The 21,553-nt window shown below is 33.5% G+C and overlaps 2 protein-coding genes across 10 annotated transcripts in view; both read left to right on the top strand.

Annotated features, from left to right (window-relative positions):
- On the top strand, positions 1-12,698 carry LOC111711047 (tudor domain-containing protein 5). Its single transcript, XM_023485286.1, has 16 exons — positions 1-84; positions 4,862-4,943; positions 5,388-5,478; positions 5,555-5,590; positions 6,255-6,307; positions 6,506-6,578; positions 6,891-6,929; positions 7,081-7,118; positions 7,178-7,241; positions 7,985-8,036; positions 8,648-8,731; positions 8,922-8,958; positions 10,429-10,491; positions 10,782-10,842; positions 11,799-11,911; positions 12,422-12,698. The coding sequence occupies exons 2-16, from the start codon at positions 4,863-4,865 to the stop codon at positions 12,476-12,478; spliced, it is 942 nt and encodes a 313-aa protein (XP_023341054.1). The 5' UTR covers positions 1-84; position 4,862; the 3' UTR covers positions 12,479-12,698.
- LOC111711044 (uncharacterized) overlaps positions 12,698-21,553 on the top strand; it is a 17,340-nt gene continuing 8,484 nt past the window's right edge. For 6 of the 9 annotated variants that reach the window (XM_023485276.1, XM_023485277.1, XM_023485278.1 and 3 more), the window contains exons 1-11: positions 12,698-13,011; positions 13,133-13,225; positions 13,325-14,030; positions 14,215-14,329; positions 14,724-14,821; positions 15,231-15,332; positions 15,532-15,602; positions 15,924-15,969; positions 16,497-16,584; positions 17,123-19,005; positions 20,205-20,468. In XM_023485276.1, coding sequence (XP_023341044.1) covers positions 12,698-13,011; positions 13,133-13,225; positions 13,325-14,030; positions 14,215-14,329; positions 14,724-14,821; positions 15,231-15,332; positions 15,532-15,602; positions 15,924-15,969; positions 16,497-16,584; positions 17,123-19,005; positions 20,205-20,468 — 3,780 coding nt within the window. The remainder of the gene's footprint in view (positions 13,012-13,132; positions 13,226-13,324; positions 14,031-14,214; positions 14,330-14,723; positions 14,822-15,230; positions 15,333-15,531; positions 15,603-15,923; positions 15,970-16,496; positions 16,585-17,122; positions 19,006-20,204; positions 20,469-21,553) is intronic. The other 3 variants (XM_023485280.1, XM_023485284.1, XM_023485281.1) reach the window with 3 other exon arrangements.

Here is a 21,553-nt window from a genome sequence, read left to right on the forward strand (position 1 = left end):
TATCATCTGTGAAATATTTATTATATTTCTTCATGTAAATAGTTCTTGTATCTTCCAGCAGACCGGTTTTCTAACACTTAACAGGTGAGTCACGATTAGGCATTTTTTTCTCTTTCTTTTTCAATATAATATCTTTATAATTGTTCGATTTTTGGTTTATACTGGACTCGTAGAGCGCTTCATGTTGCCAGTCTGCTAACAATTTAAGCTTTAAACTGAAGTTTTCAACCAGCCCTTTTTGCGTTCTATTTACCGTAAATTGGCAGATTTTTAAAACTTTTTAATCTTGACTGTTGATCTATGAACCTTAAAGATTCGGCTGAGCTTGGCATGTCGTCCGTTTCTCTTGTCCCGAATGTACGGTGATCCAGGATTTCCTTTGTTTTATCTGGAAACAGAGAGAAATACGGGGGGATTTAAAACTCTAATTACGATCCTTTATTATTTTTAACATAGAATATTAAATATAAAATAAAATAATGATAAAAGATGCCTTCTTGCTGGATTTATTGGCCAAATAACTCTGTAAATAATGTCTAATCTCATTGTATGAATATCGTCTGCTCTGGTTAACATTCTCAAATTATGTAACAAAGATTGAGCTTAACAATATAAAGCCAGCAGGATAACATGTGTTAGCGGGGTTTCCAATCAACGATGTTCCATAGTCCTTAACAAAGAATATTTGGCAATGAGCAATCTTACCTCAACAGGGTCATGTCAGTTGCAATAAAAAATTGGTTTCAATCGTTTTGACCACAAGCATCATTCTGCAGACTTTCCAGGTCTCAGAATAATTAAGATTAATATCCTAACTGTTCCTTCTGGAAAATATCTCAATAAAATTCGTAAAAAATTACATTAAAAGTTACATTGGGTGGTAAGCTAAAAATATAATAAAATCTTACTTTTTTACATATAAGACTCTGCGCCCAGAACACTGCAAACGTTACATTATGTACTGCACAGTACACATTGTACACGGTACAATTTACACTTTATACTGTATGCTACACACTTCACAAAATACACTGCATGCTGCACACTTTACACTGTATGCTGCAAACTTCACAGTGTATACTGTATGCTGCACACTTCACACTGTATGCCGCACACTTCAAACTGTACATTGTACACTGCACACTGTTCACTGAACATTGTGCACTGTAAACTGTACACTGAATGCTGCACAAAACACTACAATGCAGTGCACACTGCACACTGCAGTGTACACTGCAAATTGATTGCTGCACACTTTACACTGTACACTGCACACTAAACATTTTACACTGCACACTAAACATTTAACATTGCAAAATGCAGTGTACACTGAATGCTGCACACTTTACACTGTAAACTGTACATTGATCACGGCACACGGCACACTGCATACTGCACACTGTACACTGCACCTTCCAAACTGCATACTGCAACACTGCCAAACTTCAAACGGCAAACTGAGTACGTCAAATTTATAACACTGTATTCTGCATTGCACACGCTAAACACTGCAATATGTATTGTATACTGTACACTTCACTTGCTAAATAATGCAAACTGTACACCTAACTCTTAACATTGCACATTTCAAACTGCACACCGTACACTTCTTTTTACATTGTACAATGAATAATTTGTACAATCTAGGCTGTACACTGTGCACTGTATAGACATGTGCCATAATAGGTTATTCCGAATGCGTCGATAAAGACGCGAAAAAAAGTTTTTTGCTATGCATTTAGCATTTAGCAAAAAATTATGAAAGCATAAATTTCTAAAAAATTCATGTAATTCTTTCGACAGGGGGGCTGATCGGTATTAATTGGTTAATCTAGAACACTCAGTTTCTTGAGTTCTCTTCCTACCTAGAACATTTAGTTAAAACCATTTCCAAAAGATAATTTTTGTGATTAAACCACTTCCCATCCTAGAATATTCAGTTTAAACCACTTTCCAACCAAGAACATTTAGTTTGAACCACTTCCCAACCAAGAGCATTTAGTTTAAACCACTTCCCAACCTAGAACATTTACTTTCACTTCCCATCCTAGAATATTCAGTTTGAACCACTTCCCAACCAAGAACATTTAGTTTAAACCACTTCCCAACCTAGAACATTTACTTTCACTTTCTATCCTAGAATATTCAGTTTGAACCACTTCCCAACCTAGAACATTTACTTTAATGAGAAACCACTTCCCAAAGTAAAGTATTGCGTTTAAACCACTTTCCAACTTAGAATATTCAGTTAAAACCATTTCTGAACCTAATACATTTAGTTTTAACCATTTCCAAACCTGGAATATTTAGTTTTAACCAATTCAGGGTGGCCAAAATGTACGGATTGTACGGATTTTTTATCTTTTAACCCTAAAATTGTACGGATTGTACGGATTTTTTTTCAAATTGTACGGATTGTACGGATTTTTATCCTGGAAATATACCGGTTTTTTTCCCGTTTTTTAAATTTTCACTCATTTCAGCAAATTTCTCATGAAAATTTCAAAAAAAAAATCTCGTCAAAATGAAGTTAGTTTAACTTATTTTCTGCATTCTAAATAATATTAGATTGATTAATGTTTCAATTGACAATCAAAATTCATTCATAATTTTCGAGATCCCAGAAGTGTTCATTTGAGAATATGTTCCAGAAGTATTCATTTGAGAATATGTTTATCTATCTGTCTATCTGTCTATCTATCTAGCTATCTGTCTAGCTAACTGTCTAGCTATCTGTCTAGCTATGTGTCTATCTGTCTAGCTATATGTCTAGCTATATGATTAGCTATATGTCTAGCTATCTGTCTATCCATCTGTATATCTATCTGCATGTCAGTCTATCTATCTTTTTATCTAGCTGTTTATATATCTTATCTGTCTCTCTGTTTATCTATATGTGAATTTGTCTATCTGTTTCTCTGTCTATCTATCTGTCTGTCTGTTCATCTATTTTTCTATCTGTCTCTTTATCAGATCTGAGAACATCCTCTCAGGTTTCTTCCGTTTGTCTGTAAATCTTTTCATTTTTAGTTTAATAATAACTTTCTTTTAATTGAGTGTGCAACCCCTGTACCACGCTATTTTTAATTATATTAGATCCTAAATCTACACTCCACTCTTTCTAATTATAACTTAATTGTTTGGTTGTTAAACGGCCTCACCGATTTAAACAGTTTTAAAATTAGAATCAACGCTCTTTAGTTCTCTAGTTCTCTGGTTCTCTGGTTCTCTGGTTCTCTGGTTCTCTGATTCTCTGGTTCTCTAGTTCTTTATTATCTAGTTCTCTATTATCTAGTTCTCTAGTTCTTTGGTTCTCTAGTTCTCTAGTTCTCTAGTTCTCTAGTTCTCTAGTTCTCTAGTTCTCTATTATCTAGTTCTCTAGTTCTCTATTATCTAGTTCATTAGTTCTATAGTTCTCTGGTTCTCTGGTTCCTCTAGTTTTCTAGTTCTCTAGTTCTCTGGTTCTCTTGTTCTCTAGATCTCTGGTACTCTGGTTCTCTTGTTCTCTGGTTCTCTTGTTCTCTGGTTCTCTGGTTCTCTAGTTCTCTAGTTCTCTTATCCTCTATTATCTAGTTCTCTAGTTCTCTATTTCTCTTGTTCTCTTGTTCTCTATTATCTAGTTCTCTAGTCCTCTAGTTTTCTAGTTCCCTAGTTTTCTAGTTCCCTAGTTTTCTAGTTCTCTGGTTCTCTAGTTCTCTAGTTTTAAGTTTTCTCTAGTTTTCTGGTTCTCTGGTTCTCTGGTTCTCTAGTTCTCTAGTTCTCTATTATCTAGTTCTCTAGTTCTTTGGTTCTATAGTTCTCTAGTTCTCTAGTTCTCTAGTTCTCTAGTTCTCTAGTTCTCTAGTTCTCTGGTTCTCTGGTTCCTCTAGTCTTCTGGTTCTCTAGTTCTCTGGTTCTCTTGTTCTCTTGTTCTCTGGTTCTCTGGTTCTCTAGTTCTCTTATCCTCTATTATCTAGTTCTCTAGTTCTCTATTTCTCTTGTTCTCTTGTTCTCTAGTCCTCTAGTTTTCTAGTTCCCTAGTTTTCTAGTTCTCTGGTTCTCTAGTTCTCTAGTTTTAAGTTTTCTCTAGTTCTCTGGTTCTCTGGTTCGGTTCTCTTGTTCTCTATCGAGTTTAAGTTGAGTTTCTTCAGTTGATCTTATTTTTTCATTATTTCCGGGTTCTCATCCAAGCATTCAAATACCTACAGTAGTTTTTACTACCAGGAATATAGGTTGTTAAAGGGAACATCATTTTCTCTAGTTTTTAAAAAAATTTATAAGTGACCCTGTCAAATTATTCTTGATTCAGTGTAATTGTGATTAACCCCGAATTTAAGTATTGACCTCCTCTTCTACCATAGTGGTTCATTGTGGCAGTTATGAATACCATTTCAATTCTTAGATGTAAAAATTAAGACTTTATCGAAGTTACCCACTTTAATCACTTTTTAGGTAATTTTCACAAATCTTTGAAGTGAAATATTTTCCAAGATTAATTAATCTAAATTGGAAAATATTATCCTCATAATCACAAATATTTTCCATAGATATATTGCTATTTCTACATGATATTGATTTATAACTCTGATTGAGCCGTGCTGTCCATAAAATTCTAATTGAATTCTATAAGTTTGGTCATTGGTTAAAACTTAGTTTTTTTTGGGGGGTATGACCGTTACAGACGTTACATTTTTTATCAGTATCCGGTTTGAAATTCTGATGTTCTGTTATTTTAATTATTAAACTTTCCGCAATTATATTTTAGGAGATTAAAAGGAATTCCCCAAATGTCTAGGAATTTCGGAAATTTCCCAAATTGCTATGTATTTGAGATGTTTCCTATAGAAGAAACATTTACAAGTTTTGACCTTAACCTATTCAGGATGTCAGAAAATAATGAATTAGATCTTTTAACCTTTACTCGGTGCATGAAAACGTTTGCTGTTCATTCAAATGGAATACAGGTTGGGTGCTTTACACATTTTATGTCATAGAATTAAATATTATAAATAACTTAACTTGAAAATGATAGGTTATATTTGGTGATATTTAGATTTTCCTTTCTTCTTATTAATTAATACTCCTTTCTTCTTGTTACGATCCTTGTGGCACTGAATTAATTTAAAATTCAATTCAAACATAAAAAAAAATTGCCAACTCAGTTCTGTAGCTTTATCTATAGTAACCAATTGCATTATTCCCTGAGGCACTGAATTAATTTAAAATTCAATTCAAACATAAAAAAATTGCCAAATCAGTTCTGTAGCTTTATCTATAGTAACCATTGCTTCATTCCTTGAGGCACTGAATTGATTTAAAGCTCAATTCAATCGTAAAAAAATTGCCAACTCAGTTCTGTAGCTTCTATAGTAACCATTGCTTCACAATGTAATAAGATAATTTTAAAGGAAAATATGTTTGCGGATCAGTATAGAAAAATAAACTTGGCTCAGTTTGGTGTTCCTGTTCATTTCTGCATAGAAGCACTGAATACTCAAGGTATTTTAAGTTCATATGTACTAATAATTATATTAATTATTTAATTAATTCATATGACTAAAGATTCATATTTTAGGATATATAACAAAGATTATGTCTCATATCTCAACAGGTAAACCATCAGTTACCCGAAAGGTATAAAAATAATATAATTAAAAAATTTTTATCTTAACTTACGTAAAAATGAATTTTCACAAATATATTTATTTGCTAAATTATGCTGATCCACAGAGTCAGATTAAAAAAACAAACAAAAAAACACATTTGCTTAAGATGTTGACTGATGAGAAATTGTTATAAACTTACTGAGTTTGAAGGGTCAATTAAATTTCAGCAAAACTGATTAAAATGAAAGAAAATTTGTAATAATCTTTGAATTACACGCATGCACGGTTTTCAGCAAAGAAAACTTAACTTAAAGGAACTCTAGTCTTAGAGTTATTTCAAGTGGCCCTATTTTTTTTATGTTGAGAGGCATGTTCGATTTAAAACAGTACCCTTAAAAACTTTGTAACAAGTTCAAATTAAAAATTCAAAATCTGATTATTTTCCTCACAATAGTGACTGTGTATTTCTGCTGCAGAAGCAACGAACCAAGTACAAGAATTTTAATCTTGAAAACGGCAAAATCTTTCACATATTGATAAAATCAAGGTTTAAGGGTGCCATTTAGAACTAGGCCTGCTCCTCGTTACGGTCAAATAAATTTACAATGAAAACCTAATTATTTTACTTTACTAGAATATCTTGATTGTTATTGAATATTTTGTGATTAGATCTTGTTCCCACCAAAAAGGCTTTTCATTTTATCGACAAGATTAACTCCCAGGTAACAATTTTATATTTAATAAATAGTTTTAATAATGTATGTCAATGGAAAACACAATCTGTCTTTGGGATGAAAAGGATTTAAAACGCTTAATGTATGTAAAATATCTTTCAAGTCAGGTCATGGAATACAGAGAATACTATTATTTTGATAAAATTTAAATTATAAATAGCATTTTGCCATGTTAATTCTATTAAGTGTTCTTTGGCATATGAAGTTGAGCCGGGGATTAAACATCAGGAACTATACTATTCTTCCAGCAAATGTGCAGGCAAGGGTGTAGAAGTTGAAGGAAAATTTTTAAAGGAATAAATTAATTATAATTTAATATCTAAGGTTTCCCAAACTTATTCTCTTGTTTAAAATTGTTTTTTTATTCTTGAGTCTATGTACTTTTTAGTCATAGTTTTTATTTCATTATCAATTCAACATGACAAATTTATGTATAGTTTTTTATCCGCTGACATGGGGGTGAAAATCAAAAATTGATAATCCTGATATGGTTATCAGGAAATTTCATGTTTCCTTTATCAAGAATTTAGCCTTGGCTAGTGAACACTTAATTTTACCCCTGGTAGTTCAGGAGATCAAAGAAGGATTCCAGTCTTAACTGTTCCACCAGGAAAAAAATACATAACTACGCACATCAAATTTCTTTACTGTAAAAATTTAATCAATTAATTTAATAATTTATAAGTTTCCTGAATCGTTCTTGCGCTTTTTTTTTTGCATTTTCGAAAGTTCATTTTATAACTTGATTTTTTTTTCTGAAGCGGTAAAGAACTTAGGAACTGCTCCCATTCTGGTTCAGGTATATACCTACTATTTTGCACATACATATTGGATCTTATTAAATTTTATACTGTTAAGGACATAGTAGATCCGAAGAAAGTTTGGTTTCAGCTGAAAGACGCGAAGCATACAGGAGCTTTAGGTAAAAAGAATCTCCACAGACCATATAAATGCTGACTGTGAAGTTTAAGTTGGAAAAGAAACATTTTACCTTATATTCTAGTGATGTTAAAATTTTAGATCATGATCATATCAAATAAAATACAAGCCCTTTTATTAATGCGTGAATGTAAGTTTATTCCTATTGATCTTAACTGAATTAAGTATGTTCATTGAAGTGCATCAGTCGATGTCTAAGCAATTTAACTGAAAAATAAGGTGCTAAGACTGTTAAGTTAAGTTATTTTGATATGATTTGGATAAAACACACCCAAGTGTTCTAAGTAGTATAATTATTCTCAACTTTAAACTTCTTCATAATATTTCCGTGAAAAAAAGCTTAGAAAATGACATCCACACTTTGCACGTATACTTATTGATAAAATGGTGTACATGAAGGGGCTAGGGGTGGAGTGCTCCGCCCTAAACCTTAATCCTTTTTAATCTGAAGACATTACTAAGTTACAAAGGTTGAATGCGCTGGAAAGTAAAAGTACTTATTCCTTTTTAAACTCTCATTTATTACTTCCAGCATTGCACAGTCACGTGAGAACCCCCAATAACCATAAGTAAAATAAAGTAACGAAAGAAATATGAGTTTAACAATTGTGTCGATAATAAAGTTTGTTTGTTTGGAAAAAAAATGCGATTAACTTAACCCCTTAAATATCTTCTAAAGGGGTCCTTAAATACATTGCATAGTTCCATCAGCGCAATACTGTTCAGACGATATGATGGTTGAGATAAAAATGTTCTACAACACATCTAGTTTCTCCAGGTAATTCTTTTTGAAGGGAAAGGGGGGGTGGGACTGATGACTCGTCCAAAACTACAGTTTTCTTACTATGTTTCTTTAATTCTTACTATGTTTCTTTAATCCCATATTTTCTTTTTCTGGAAACCCTGTTTGCAACTAGAATTTTGAAATTTTAAAATTCTAGTTGGAAGCAGGGTTTCCAGCAAAGAAAATATGGGATTAAAGAAACATAGCAAGAAAACTGTAGTTTTGGACGAGTCATAGAGATTGCTGAAGATTTGGGCATGGACAGCCACTCTCCAGCACAGAGAGGGGACAAACATGATTGCAAACACTTGCTATTTACACAGCCTAGATTTTTACCTTATTAACGAAATGATTTTAAACTAGTTTATTTTTTCTTTTTCTTTATTTCCCTCGATGTCTTTTAGAACACTAGGTTTTTGAGGCGCTTCGCGCCCATCTTTTATGTTAAATGTGAACATTTTCTCTTTAAAGTTGGTTGGTTGGTTGGTTGGTTGGTTGGTTGGTTGGTTGGTTGGTTGGTTGGTTAAACTGAAAGACATTTCATGGTTGATACATAACAGTACTAACAGTTTTTTTTAATAGACATAAATTTTCCATGTTTGCAGGGAACAATACAGTATAGAGCATATGGACGATATTGAGAGTGGTGACATTATTGCAGCACCATATGGTGCTTCAGATTACTACAGGGAAAATTTAGCTTTTTTAATGAAATAATTAATAGAACTTCACATACTAAGTAGATTTCTTGTGTTTTATTATGGTATTAATTTTTAACAACAAGCTTTTCACTAAAACCTGGAACCCTGACTTGATTTTTTTTCTGGTTTATAATGAATCACTGAAAAGTCAATTAACTAAATATTTCATTATTTGTAGAGCTATGGTTAAGAAGAAAATGGGAGCGCTCATCAAGGTTTTCATATTTCACTAGCTTGATAACGCAGCGTTATTCCTGCTGCTAACCCCCACTTGGTCGTAGATTATAATGATTTAGCTAATACTCCCGATAAAAGTCAACCCACTCAACTTAGAATCTCAAAAAGTTCTTCCGAGTTCCCCAATCAATATTTGAGGCAAATTGGTTAAGGGGTTCTAGTTATGATCGGACAAACAAACGGAAAGACAAATAAAGATTACAAGTTCATATATATAGACTAGCTTGGGAACCCAGCACTGCCTAGGTTACTAAAAGTTACTCCCACCGTTTACCCGCACTTAAAGTCGACAAACTCAAAACTAAGCTAAGAACATTTCCGTGGGTCTTCCGGGTTCCTCGATCCAAATTTGAAGCATATTAAGAAGGGGTTACTTAGTTCTGATCGGAAAAACTAACAGACAGACAGACAAACAGAGATAACAACTTGATATATAGAAGATAGATTATCCTTGACTTAACCTTATTTATCCTGATGTCTGGTTCCCCTGACCCCCCCCCCCCCCTCCTCTATTTTTTATTGTGATACAAATCTATAACATTTGATACGTTTTTTGAAAAGCCCTTAGACTCTACTTCAATAATCTGCAAACAAATGGAAAATTTGCAAAAATTCACATATTTATTGCAAAGTCCAATATTTAAGCAAAAAATGCGCAAATTGCAACAAATATCATATTTTTTAAAAGCCCTTGACCCAGCGAATTTAAATGTGCAAAAACATTTGCAAAATTTTTAAAACCTTTATGTGTATTGAAGAAAACAAAAAATGTTCAAATTCCCTTTAACTGTGTCTGTGCAAAAATTTTTGCAAAATTTTATTGCAAAAATTGTGCAATTTGGTTGCTATTGTTAACGGCTTTCCAAAGAGCTACAAAATGTTGAAATCCAGTGACTGGAAGTAGGTCTGGATATAGATTAAGTCTGGTATAGGATAAATAAGGCATATAAGCCCAGCTTTTAGCCTTAAGTGATGGACATGTGTAAGTTAGGAAAGTAAGATTATTTAGTAAATTCGGCTTCCTAGCTAAAATACTTTTTGAGTTATCGCAAAGCAAACGATTGGGGGTAGGGGGTTAACTTATTGAAAAGGTCCTGGGTTTGAATTGATCTTAAGATAATAATATTGTCAGTTTAAGTCACATGTCACCTACAAAAATAAGGTGTCCAAATTTCAATTCAAGCATAGAGCTATCGTTAATTTTCTACCTGAAACTGAAACATTTTAAACCACAGAATCCTTTTTAAACATTGCATGAATTTTTGTAAAATATTTTAATTTGATTTAATTAATTTTAAAAAATCGGATAAATGTGTCAAATTGAAAAAAAAATTATTCTGAATGTTTAAGTTTTGTTAAAAGTAGTTAAAATAAACGTTAGTTCAAACGATCAATTAGCCCTATTTATATGACACCGATTGAAGACAATTATCATGACTATTATTTAGGTCTTCTTCGTAGACTATGGGAATGAAGAGCAGGTAGAATTGAGTCAGCTATACTACCTCAAGGAACACGTCATAGAGTTCTACGTTGTTTGCTTTTATTGAAATCGTTTAAAAGATAGAAAAACGACTCTAAAACATCTTCGTTTTTGGTTTCTTTTTTTGCAGACATTTTTTCTCGTGGTAAAAATTTAAAAAGAAATTAAAAAACAAAAACAATTGCTTTTCTTACATATTGACAAATTTAGACCGTGTAAGAAAATATAAGCAAAAAAACGAACCCACATTACTTAGCACAAAGCATAGCTTACTAATGAATTTTTTATTACACTCTCAAGATGTAATTGACTTCTTAGAGCGAGTTTCTTAAACTTCCAGGCCAAGCTATCTGCGGCTGCATACGTTTGAAATCCAAAGGTAATTTTTTTTATCTAAATTGAACTTAATTATGATAACAAATTTGTTTAAAAATTTGTTAATATAATTTCTTTCATTAAGTTAGTACTCTCCTCTTAGTTAGAAAATACTTTTCCTAAAGAAATTGATTCTGCCAAAAAAAAAAATTTGGAAAGAAAATCCATGTTGCAATTAAGAAGATCAGCATTTTTGAAGTTAAATTTTAATTTTAGCTTTTTGTAGCTGATTTCCTGCAGTACATTTTTGAATATATCAAAAATAATTTGGTTTAATTTTCTTTTTCATGACGGGATTTTCAAAAGTTTTAAATTTACTTTTTTGATTTATGGAGTCAACACAAAAAAGTTATGACCTTTTGGTTAAGCCGAGTTTATGTTTATTGGATACAAACAAAGTGGCAAGCCAATAGACACCTGATTTTTCACGTCCGGAGTGCTTAGCGCCCCAATCTAATTTAAATTTCCAATGTTGTTTTTGAACCCTTATTTTTTAAATGTATGCCTGTAAAACTAAAAAGTAAAAAATCTTTGAAGCAAACAATTTTCCAGAGCTGAAAACTTTAGAATGGTGGATATCAAGATTAATGCATGATCCTCTCTTTTTCGAGACTAACCTAATCTTGTAAAAAATTAAGATTAAGATTAAATGCAGAAACGGGAGAGACTCTCTAATTTAAAAAAACCGGTTTATATCCAAGAAACAGTGGTTTTAGAAGAAAATAAAAAGTGTGACAAATGAAAACACAGATTAAGTAACCGGGAGTAAGGATATCTCATTCTAAAGTTTTCAGCTCCAGGTTTTCTTTTTTAATTTTGAACAGTCATAAAAACTATCTGGGTTTTGTAATTTGTCACAAAAAGTTTGGGCCACAATTAAGCTGTCTTGACTTTTGTTAGATAAAAATTACATGACAATCCAGTATAAGATATTCAAAACTGATTTTTCATGTTTTTTAGGTTACTTGACTCCGGACGAGGTTGGAAGGTTTCAATCTCTGCAGGAGATCAGAGCTGTGTTCAGCACTAAGTTTGAAAATGACTTTTGGCCAGTCAAGCCTGTTCAAATAGAGGTAAACCTAAAAAGTTTTTTATTTAACACTTAAAGTTTGTAGTTGGAATGCAAATAAGAAAAGGACATTAGTTTATGTGTCTCATTTTGTCTTCCAAATTTATTTGTCCGCATTGTAGTACCTTGATTTTATAGAGCCTTAATTATACCTTCTGATAGATGTTTGTTAATTAGTCTATGTCATGTACTCGTTTTGTACACAACAAACCCTACTTTAGTTAGCATCTCATATTATATCATAGCTGTTCGGTTTCATATTAGCAAACCTATCTCTTATCTGTTCGGTTTCATAGTAGTAAACCTATCGTGTAAGAATTCCCATTATTACACGGTTCAGGAGGAACAATTTTAATATTGTTCGCTTCCTAGCGTTTAAGAATGCTTATTCTTACACTGTAGAGGCAGAATTTTCATTCTTTAACGCTCAGACCGCGTAAGAATGTGCATGTTGAAAAAGATCCAGTGGATCATATAAGTCAATTAGTACAGATTTTGAGGTATTTAATTTTAGATAATTGATGAAGGAAGCCAGAAAACATTGAAAGATATACTGGGAGACCTCCACTAGTTCGTTTATATTCTTGGACCAGCAAACCAAACCGTGGATTTTAATAGTCAAGCATATCTCTGCTGTAAATATAATAGCAATAAGTTTAATTTGTATATTGAAAAAGATCCAGTACAATCTTTGTTTTAAAATTTTCTGCATTTCATTGATATTTATTAAGAATGTCTTTTGGTAATTCGTAAATTATTTTGTTATTCTATTTGTTTGTGCTTCAGAAAAATGAATGAAGACGGTAAAGTATCTGCTGCAAATGCTGCTGCAGTAAGGTCTGTACCTGTTAGGAACAGTACCCAGAACCCTAGCTCTGAACTAGAAAGGGACAAAGATCGACAGTTGAGGTCTTATTATAAACCTCGTGAACCTTATGGTCACTATTCACAGCATCCCAAGTACACAAACATGAGGTATGCTCCAACATATTCAAGATCAGGAGTTCCTCCTAGAAACCTAGAACCTAAAACTACACCACCTTCTAGGAAGAACGTGGCAACCAGAAACAATGATCCTGTATCCACTCAGCCTCAAACTTCAAGGTAAATCTTTATTAAACTAGCTTGCTTGTTTTTTTTTTGGTGCTGAACTTGAAACATGAAGCTCACTTAGGCATCCCAAACAACTGAAATTATTCCTCTTTTATCCTACTTTGTGTTTTAGTTTACCAACTTCTGCCTTTTGGAATTGTCCTGACTGTGGCAGTAACAACAAAGCTGTAAACAGAGCCTGCTTTAGCCTGGAATGTAGCTACAGGTAATCTTTTAAATTTTGGTTTTGTAGCATGATAAATGTCATTAGACCACTTTAAATGAAGATTGTGAAAGTTTTCTTTTTGATTTTTTAATATTTAAGTCTCCCAACAGAAGCTAAGAAAAATAAGAAAAATAAGAGTAAGAAGAAAGGTTCCATGCCGCAAGATGATATCCCTCCAAAGGATCAAAAGGATGAAGCCAGATCTGTTGAGAAGCATCAAGTCAATGAAACCAGAAAAGACCGCCCGAGGATTAAATCTGGATTAGATCAGAATCATGGCATTAAGTCCGCAGTTCAGGACTTCAGCTCCCTGAATCTTGAAGCGAAAGCTCAAGCTGCTCCAATTTCTGTAGATAAAGTAGCTACAGTTCCAAGAGCCCAACAACCTAATTTAGTGAAAACTGATTCCTTGGTGAAAAAAAATCAGAAACCTGTTCCTTGTCAAGCTGAGATGAAAGGAGACCAGGATCTAAGCATGAAGCATGAAGACAAAGATAATCAGGAAGATTCTATTCTGCAACTGGAAAGTATTCAGCAACAAGATTCTCAAGTTCAATTAGATCAGAAGTCTGGTGTTCAGGACATTGAAGCTGATATTGTATTAGAACAAGAATCTACTCCACAGTGTCCTCAATCTGATTTGGACGGGCATGAAAAGCCTATCATTCAGCCTTTTCAGGCTGAAGTGGACGGTGAAAAGGGTCTTCAGCCTGTTGATGGCATAGCTGTTTCTTATCAGACGACTGATATGAATGTCGAATGTAAAACTTCATGTTCCTCTTTAGCATCAGAGCTTGAGTTACAGGTGAATGGTAAACGATATTTTCCTGCAATCTTTTTTGGAGAATTTGCTACTGTTCAAAATTTCTTAGTTGGAACTTTTGATGATTCCAGGATTACTTCTAATTTAAGGACATCAAAACAAAAACAAATAAATTGATTGATATTAATAAATTTTTAAAGTAAAAAATAATACTTATTGAATTTAGGAGTTCCTGTCCAATGAGGAGAAATGTGTTAAGGAAGCGGAGATACATGTTTATCACAAGAAGATGAGTTTGCTTACTTGCCAAAAGAACAAGCTTATCATTACTTCAAATACAGGTAATGAATACAAAGTTATACTTGAGTGAGATGAAAAATCCTTGGCAATTGGTATAATATCGATAACACCTAAAGACAGTTTAAAAATTGATAGTGATAGACAGGAAGAGAATTGGCGGAAATTACAAAGACGGAAATATACCGATTAAGTATGCAAAAATGGAGGCATTCAGCATAATGGATCAGAGAAAAAAAGTTGCAACGTCAATTTTAATATTGTACATACTGCTGCTTTATGACTTCAATGTATGAAAATTTCTTACTCCATTTTCCATTGTAATTAATTAGCTTTCAGAAACCAAAGCTAAATTTCAAGTTGTCTCACTCTTATGTTTATTTGGCCTTGTATTTATCTAAATTTGAAAAAAAAATGTTTTGTACATTATGTGTTTAGAATCCAACCTGTTGCCAGTTTCAGTTCCCTACCGAAGTCTACCTATTGTATTGAACGGACAGCTGGTCAAAAATCTAGATCATCACATCTTTGAACAGGTTTGAATATTCGAATATTGTAGAGTTCTGATTTAAATTTATTAAATAACCAAAATTGTTATAATCTGAAGGAAAGTTTTCAGATCTCCGGCAATTTTGAAAGTTAAAAACATGCAACATTTGAAAATGCTTTAACATAAATTAGAATTAATTCTTCAAAATTGGATTTACAAATTAATGCCGCAAATTAGTTCAAAGATCCATGACGGCTAGAGTCGACTATCCATTTCCATGGTTTGTTGGACAAATTGTAGAAGATACGTACCGAGTAGTTCAACTAGCCATTTCTAGTTAAATTACTTTGGGCTATGCATGTGATGTCCGACCTCTTAAGGCTTGATTAATATTTTTCTTTTTTAAATTGATATGTTAAGATTATTTTCTGAAATGAACCTGTTATATTGTTAAGTTGACTGATGTGACCTGTGTATACAATAAATGCATCTGTTGCTCTGGTTTGGAGGAAATTGATCCTATTGCCCTACTGCTAGCAGATGATCCCACTATCAATGTATGAGAATGGGTATCTTTTATTAGATGTGACTTATTTGATTTCATAATTTCTTTTTTCAGTAAAAATATTTTTTAAAAATTTTGTATTTTAAAATTCATTTCTGGCAAAGGGAGATCAGTTAGTATTGAATGGAGAGGTTCATATGAACTTAATATTTAAAAATGTGAAATTTAAAACATAAAAGTGTATTTTCTAGGGAGAGGAAGCCTTTAAAGTTGTTGAAAAGTGCACCGAGGGTTCTGTATTCATGAAAACTTCATCCAACAGGAAATATAAATATATTTAGTTTTAATATCCTTTGAGGGACCGTCTTCAATTAAATCAAATGAACTGACCCTCCCAGCTAAAAATCCGAAAGAAATACTGGTATTTGTCCGCAAAGAAGTTCAATTCCATTCAACATCTTCCCTTGACAACAAAACATTAAAAATGATATAACATTTTTGTTTCTTCACTTTCTCATTTGAATTTACTCCCCCCCCCCCCCCTTAAATTTGTATGGAAACCTCACGTGACTTTCAACAACGTCCTGAGTATTATTGATATAAACATTGATTATGATGAAAATGTTTATATGTTTGTAAGCAGGATAGTAGAGTTCGAATCCAGCACCTGCCAACAAGATGGGCCAAAGGTATTGTTTTAGATTCAAATAATCATCATTATGTTGAATAAGAAATATATGTTTCATTATTTTACAAGCCCCCCCCCCCCCATGTTCTAAGGATATGGGAATGGGATGGTTAGAGGTAATTTTTATTATAAAAATAAATTCAGGTTTCTCAAATGTAAAAAAAATTATCTGCCACTTCTCTTGATAAGGATTAGGCATGTGTCTAGGATTTTTCGTTGGTAAAACAAAATGCAAACTTTCGCATTCCGCATCGTTTTCGCGAAAAAGCTTGAAGTATGAACAAAAATTTTTGCGAAATTTCACTTTTTTCCAAAGTTTTTGTTCGCTGGAAACCCTACATATGTTCCAGATTTGTCCTCCTTAACATTTATTGAAAATCACGAAACCTTGGAAACACAAACCTCTAAATAAGGTTGAACAAATCTGGAAATTGATGGGTTTCAGTTAAATTCAAAATGTATTTAAATGTGCCTTCTTAGCTACTTGAATCGTTAGTTTACTTCATGTTAACAAATGTAATTATTAAGTTCTTGGTCTGGGGAACTGAAAACATGGATAACAAGAGTCAAGAATGTCTGAAAGGTCTAATCTGCATCTCTCTTCCCATTAATACAGGTTAGTAAGTGTTATCATTAACTTCGTGGAATAAGAGACTAACAGCCGAAAATGAAGTGTAGTGATAGTTAAACCCCTTCTTTATTGGGAAAACAGTTGTTGAGCTAACTATACCTAGTTATATAGATCTTGCCACTAATTAAATCTAACCTCATAATATGGTTTTTAAAATGAGTGTGTTAAGTCGACCAAGGTTAGATATCCAATAAAATACCATGGTATGGAAGTTTTAAATGGTGACCTAAATTCATTCTTCTTTATTGTTTTTTATTTTAGAGTTAAAACCATACTTAATTGCATGAAACTTTTCAAATGGGGATATAAATTCAATCTTCTTTTTTGTTTATTTTTGGAACATCCTAGTGATTTTCTCTTGGTTTCCCTTCTAAGCTTATCTTACTGAAAAAGCGAAAATAAGTTCAATTAATTTTTTTCAAATAAGATCATTTTTCTAACTGGAGAAATCTTAGTAGTAAGACATGAGACATAAGATACAATTAGGTTTAATTTATTAGAAAAAAATAATGGCTTGTTGAAGGATATCTGGAAAACCTAGGAGATCTGAAGAATCCAGGAGATCTGAAGAACCCAGGAGATCTGAAGACCCAAGGAGATCTGAAGACCCAAGGAGATCTGAAGAACACAGCTAATCTGAAGAATTCAGAAGATCTAAAGAACCTTGAAGATCTAAAGACCCAAGGAGATCTGAAGAACCTAGGAGATCTGAAGACCCAAGGAGGTCTGAAGACCCAAGGAGGTCTGAAGACCCAAGGAGATCTGAAGAACACAGCTGATCTGAAGAATTCAGAAGATCTAAAGAACCTTGAAGATCTGAAGACCCAAGGAGATCTGAAGAACCCAGAAGATCTGAAGACCCAAGGAGGTCTAAAGACTCGAGGAGATCTGAAGAACACAGCTGATCTGAATAATTCAGAAGATCTAAAGAACCTAGAAGATCTGAAGAATTCAGGAGAACGGAAAAATTCAGGAGATCTGAAGAATTCAGGAGATCTGAAGAATTCAGGAGATCCGAAGAATCCAGGAGATCTGAAGAATCCAGGAGATCTAAAGAATCCAGAAGATCTGAAGAACACAGCTGATCTGAAGAATTCAGAAGATCTGAAGAATTCAGAATATCTGAAAAATTCAGAAGATCTGAAGAACCTTGAAGATCTGAAGACCCAAGGAGATCTGAAGACCCAAGGAAATCTGAAGTCCCAAGGAAATCCGAAGAACACAGCTGATCTGAAGAATTCAGAAGATCTAAAGAACCTTGAAGATCTGAAGACCCAAGGAGATCTAAAGAACCCAGAAGATCTGAAGAACCCAGAAGATCTGAAGACCCAAGGAGATCTGAAGACTCAAGGAGATCTGAAGACTCAAGGAGATCTGAAGACTCAAGGAGATCTGAAGACCCAAGGAGATCTGAAGAATTCAGAAGATCTAAAGAACCTAGAAGATCTGAAGAATTCAGGAGAACGGAAAAATTCAGAAGATCTGAAGAATTCAGAAGATATGAAGAATTCAGAAGAACGGAAAAATTCAGGAGATCTGAAGAATTCAGAAGGACTGAATAATCCAGGAGATCTGAAGAATCCAGGAGATCTTAGGAACACAGCTTATCTGAATAATCCAAAAGAGTTGAAGAAAAATCCAATAAAAGTGGAAAATTCTGAAGTTCTGATTAAATCTGTCATGTTAGCCAAACCCAAAGTTCAGAATATTCCCGTGAATCCAGTTGACCCTGAACTTCAGATTAACCCAATGAAGCTAGTTAATCCTGAAGTTCAGATTAACCCGGTAAAGCTTGCTAATCCTAAAGTTCAGATTAACCCAGTGAAGCTAGTTATTACAAAGGTTCAGAATAATGCTTTTAAGCTTACAAGTCCTGAAGCTAAGATTGGTTTTGGAAAAGAATTAAATCAAAAGCAATCATTTAATGATGAAGCATTGTTTAATTCTTTCAAGATGGTTAATCCTGAAGTTCAGAAAATTCAAAGCAAACCAGTAAATTCGGAAGTTCAGGAAAAACCTTTTAAGCAAATCAATCCGGAAGCTCAGATTAATCCTATGAATCAAGTCAAACCAGAAGTACTGATTAATCCTATCAAAACAATAAATCCTGAAGTAGCTTTGGAGAACACTGTCCAGACAACTGATACCATAGAGCCCATTGATCTTGATAATCCAATAATCCCTGTAAATCCTGCAAAACAAAGCGGTGGAAATGAGTCGCAGAAGCAGATGCATCTTTTAGAGGCAAACCTTCTCAAATCTGTGGAGCAGCATAAAAACAGCAAACATGACAGTTCTATTGATGAAATAAACCCTCTGACTGGCATGAGCTCTGTAGAACAAAGCAGCCCAGTGGGATTTCAAAGTGTCAACAATTCTGATTCCTGTCTGATGGAGCTCTTACAGGTAGTTTGATTGAAAACTTCATGTTATTTTTTTTAGGAGGGGGGTTTAGGGATATATATTCTTACTTGAAGTATTTTGTATTTTTTCTCCCGCCAGTTAGCGAGCGCTTGGAAGCAAAGCCAAAATTTCTATCATTCGTTATTCTTTACTATAAACCTTTCCTTATCCATTACGAAAGAATAAGGGAAGATTTAGAGTAAAGAATTACTTATGGTCCAGAGTAAAGGATAAGGAAAGGCTGTAAGTTCAGAATAACTTATGGTTCAGAGTAAAGATTAAAGAAAGGTTTAGAGTAAAGAATGACTAATGGGTTAGAACTTTAGAGTTAAGGACAAGTAAAGGTAAATATGTTTCTTTTTAAAGCGCTAAAAAATATTTGCAAAACATTACGGTACAACTTTGCGAATTGCAGAAAAAGTCGCCATACTGTGAGTAAAACTCCTCTATACTGGAAAATAATTCATTTGAAGTAAAAGCATATTTCAAGCTACATACAGGGTGTCCCACATCAAATTAGACCGCGTCAATGGGTCTAAATTACGATTTGGGGGACAAATCAGAAAATTTAATAAGAATGAATCATTTTGAAAAATTTAATAAGGCTAATAGAATTTTTTTTGCAGAAAATGCTTGATTTTTTTAGTATAATGTGCGTATTTAGGTGTTAAAGATTGGAGATAATCTAATATGATATGGGACGCTCTGTACTACTACTAAAAAAAGTTTAAAGACAAATTTTTTTTTACTTTTTTCTTTCTTTTTGATTTTCTCGGACACTTGTGAGAAAAAAATCAATTCTGAAATTTCAGGAAGCTTATGGGGAAGAGAAATAATTCGAGAATCAATTCAATTTAAATTGAAAATGTTAATCTCTTTTTATTTCAAGAAACAAAAGGGGAAGAAAAGTCGAGCAAAATTTTATTCTTCTCCTTTCTTGCTTGTCTTACATTGAATTGAATTTTCTTCACTTTTCTTGTTTTCTTGGATAACACTGTTTTTTCTTCTTCCTATCTCCTTTCACTTTTTTCACCTCTGATGGCGGTCTGGGAATCCAATTTGGAAATGTATTATTATTATTTTCATTTATTTATTTGTGTATTTTCTCAAAAAGCTTTAAGAGACAATGTGAATGCTGGGAAGATGGGGGGGGGGGGGTAACTTTTATCCTCAAAGCTTCAAAGTTATCATTTATTATTCAGGATTCCCACGGCCAATATTTGTATGCCCTGTGTGAAGAGGATGGGGTATGGTATCGGGCCAGTGATGTGTATAACAACTCTGACAATTCATTTACTGTGCTCCTGATCGACTACGGTACATATATCACGGTTCACGAGGAGAACCTCGTGTCCCATGTCGAAGAGATTCCGCCCAATGTCGACATGGATGAGTGGGTCATCCAGGATGTGTTGGATTACGAGAATGAAGATGACCTGTATGATTATGATGGAGTTCCATACGCGGTATATTTTTAACGAATCTTTATGCTTTAATGCGAGCGGGGGAAGGCAGGCGGTCATGAGCCACCACTATTTCCCCTTCCGTACCACATATTAGCTTTTTTTTCTCTTCCGGTAGCCATGAGCCACCACTATTTCCCCTTTCGTACCACCACCTTTGACTCTTCCGGGCAAAACTACTTTTTTAAATGGTATATTTAGGGCCTTTAAAGTGTGATTTTAAAAAATCCGGCCGCGTCACGCAAAAAAGCACAACTCAAACCATTGTCTCAATTCTACTTAAGATTAATATTTTGTGTGTTGAATTCCTAAACTGTTTTACAGTTAACCAACTTTTTGCCCGGAAGAGTCAAATGTGGTGGTACGGAAGGGGAAATAGTGGTGACTCATGGCTGCCGGAAGAGAAAAAAGCTAATATTGGTACGGAAGGGGAAAGAGTGGTGGCACATGGCAGCCTGCCTTCCCCCGCTCTTAATGCAGTTGAGTTAAGTTTTGGGCGACATTTTTTGAAGAAAATTATGATTTTAGTTTCTGTTGATGGGACTGCAAGTATAACTTCAAGTGACAAGTAATTCAAAGATTGCAATGCACGATTCACACCAGTACCATTAAACCATAAGCGCAACTAGACATTAAGTAAGGGGGGGGGGACAAAGGACCAAAAAAATCATACTTAACCATGAAAAAACTACCTTACCAATTCAGGATACTTTGGGGGTAAATTTTGATATTTATGGGCATTCTTTTCAGTTCGGCAAGTTTGTGTGGGAAAAATCTTAAAGTTATATTTCAGTGGTAAATTTTACTTTTGGGGGGGCAATTTTTTAGTTTGAGGAAATCTTAAATCTTTGTTTTAGGGGCAAATTTAGTTTGCTTTTTCATTATGGGCAAATTTGTGTATATTTTAAATGTTTATTTTGAGGGTTAATATTTTTATTTAAGGGCATTTTCAAAGTACATTAAGGGGCTTTTATTTCAATTAACGGGTTGGGCTCAAAACTTCTTAATTGTTCAGTAATTACCTTAAAGTTGGGTGTATTTATTAAACATTTGGGGACAAAAATAAATTAAAGGGGACGGTGATTCTA

This window comes from Eurytemora carolleeae, unplaced genomic scaffold (assembly GCF_000591075.1).
Source record: "Eurytemora carolleeae unplaced genomic scaffold, Eaff_2.0 scaffold623, whole genome shotgun sequence".
In the NCBI taxonomy this organism is placed as follows: domain Eukaryota; kingdom Metazoa; phylum Arthropoda; class Copepoda; order Calanoida; family Temoridae; genus Eurytemora; species Eurytemora carolleeae.

What these genes read in the sequence shown, in the direction of transcription:
- LOC111711047 (XM_023485286.1), top strand. Translation starts at nt 4,863, where the DNA reads ATGTCAGAAAATAATGAATTAGATCTTTTAACCTTTACTCGGTGCATG. An exon ending in AGTCTTAACTGTTCCACCAG is followed by an intron (nt 6,930 to 7,080) that starts GAAAAAAATACA and finishes TTTTTTCTGAAG; the next exon opens with CGGTAAAGAACTTAGGAACT. An exon ending in GAAGCATACAGGAGCTTTAG is followed by an intron (nt 7,242 to 7,984) that starts GTAAAAAGAATC and finishes AATACTGTTCAG; the next exon opens with ACGATATGATGGTTGAGATA.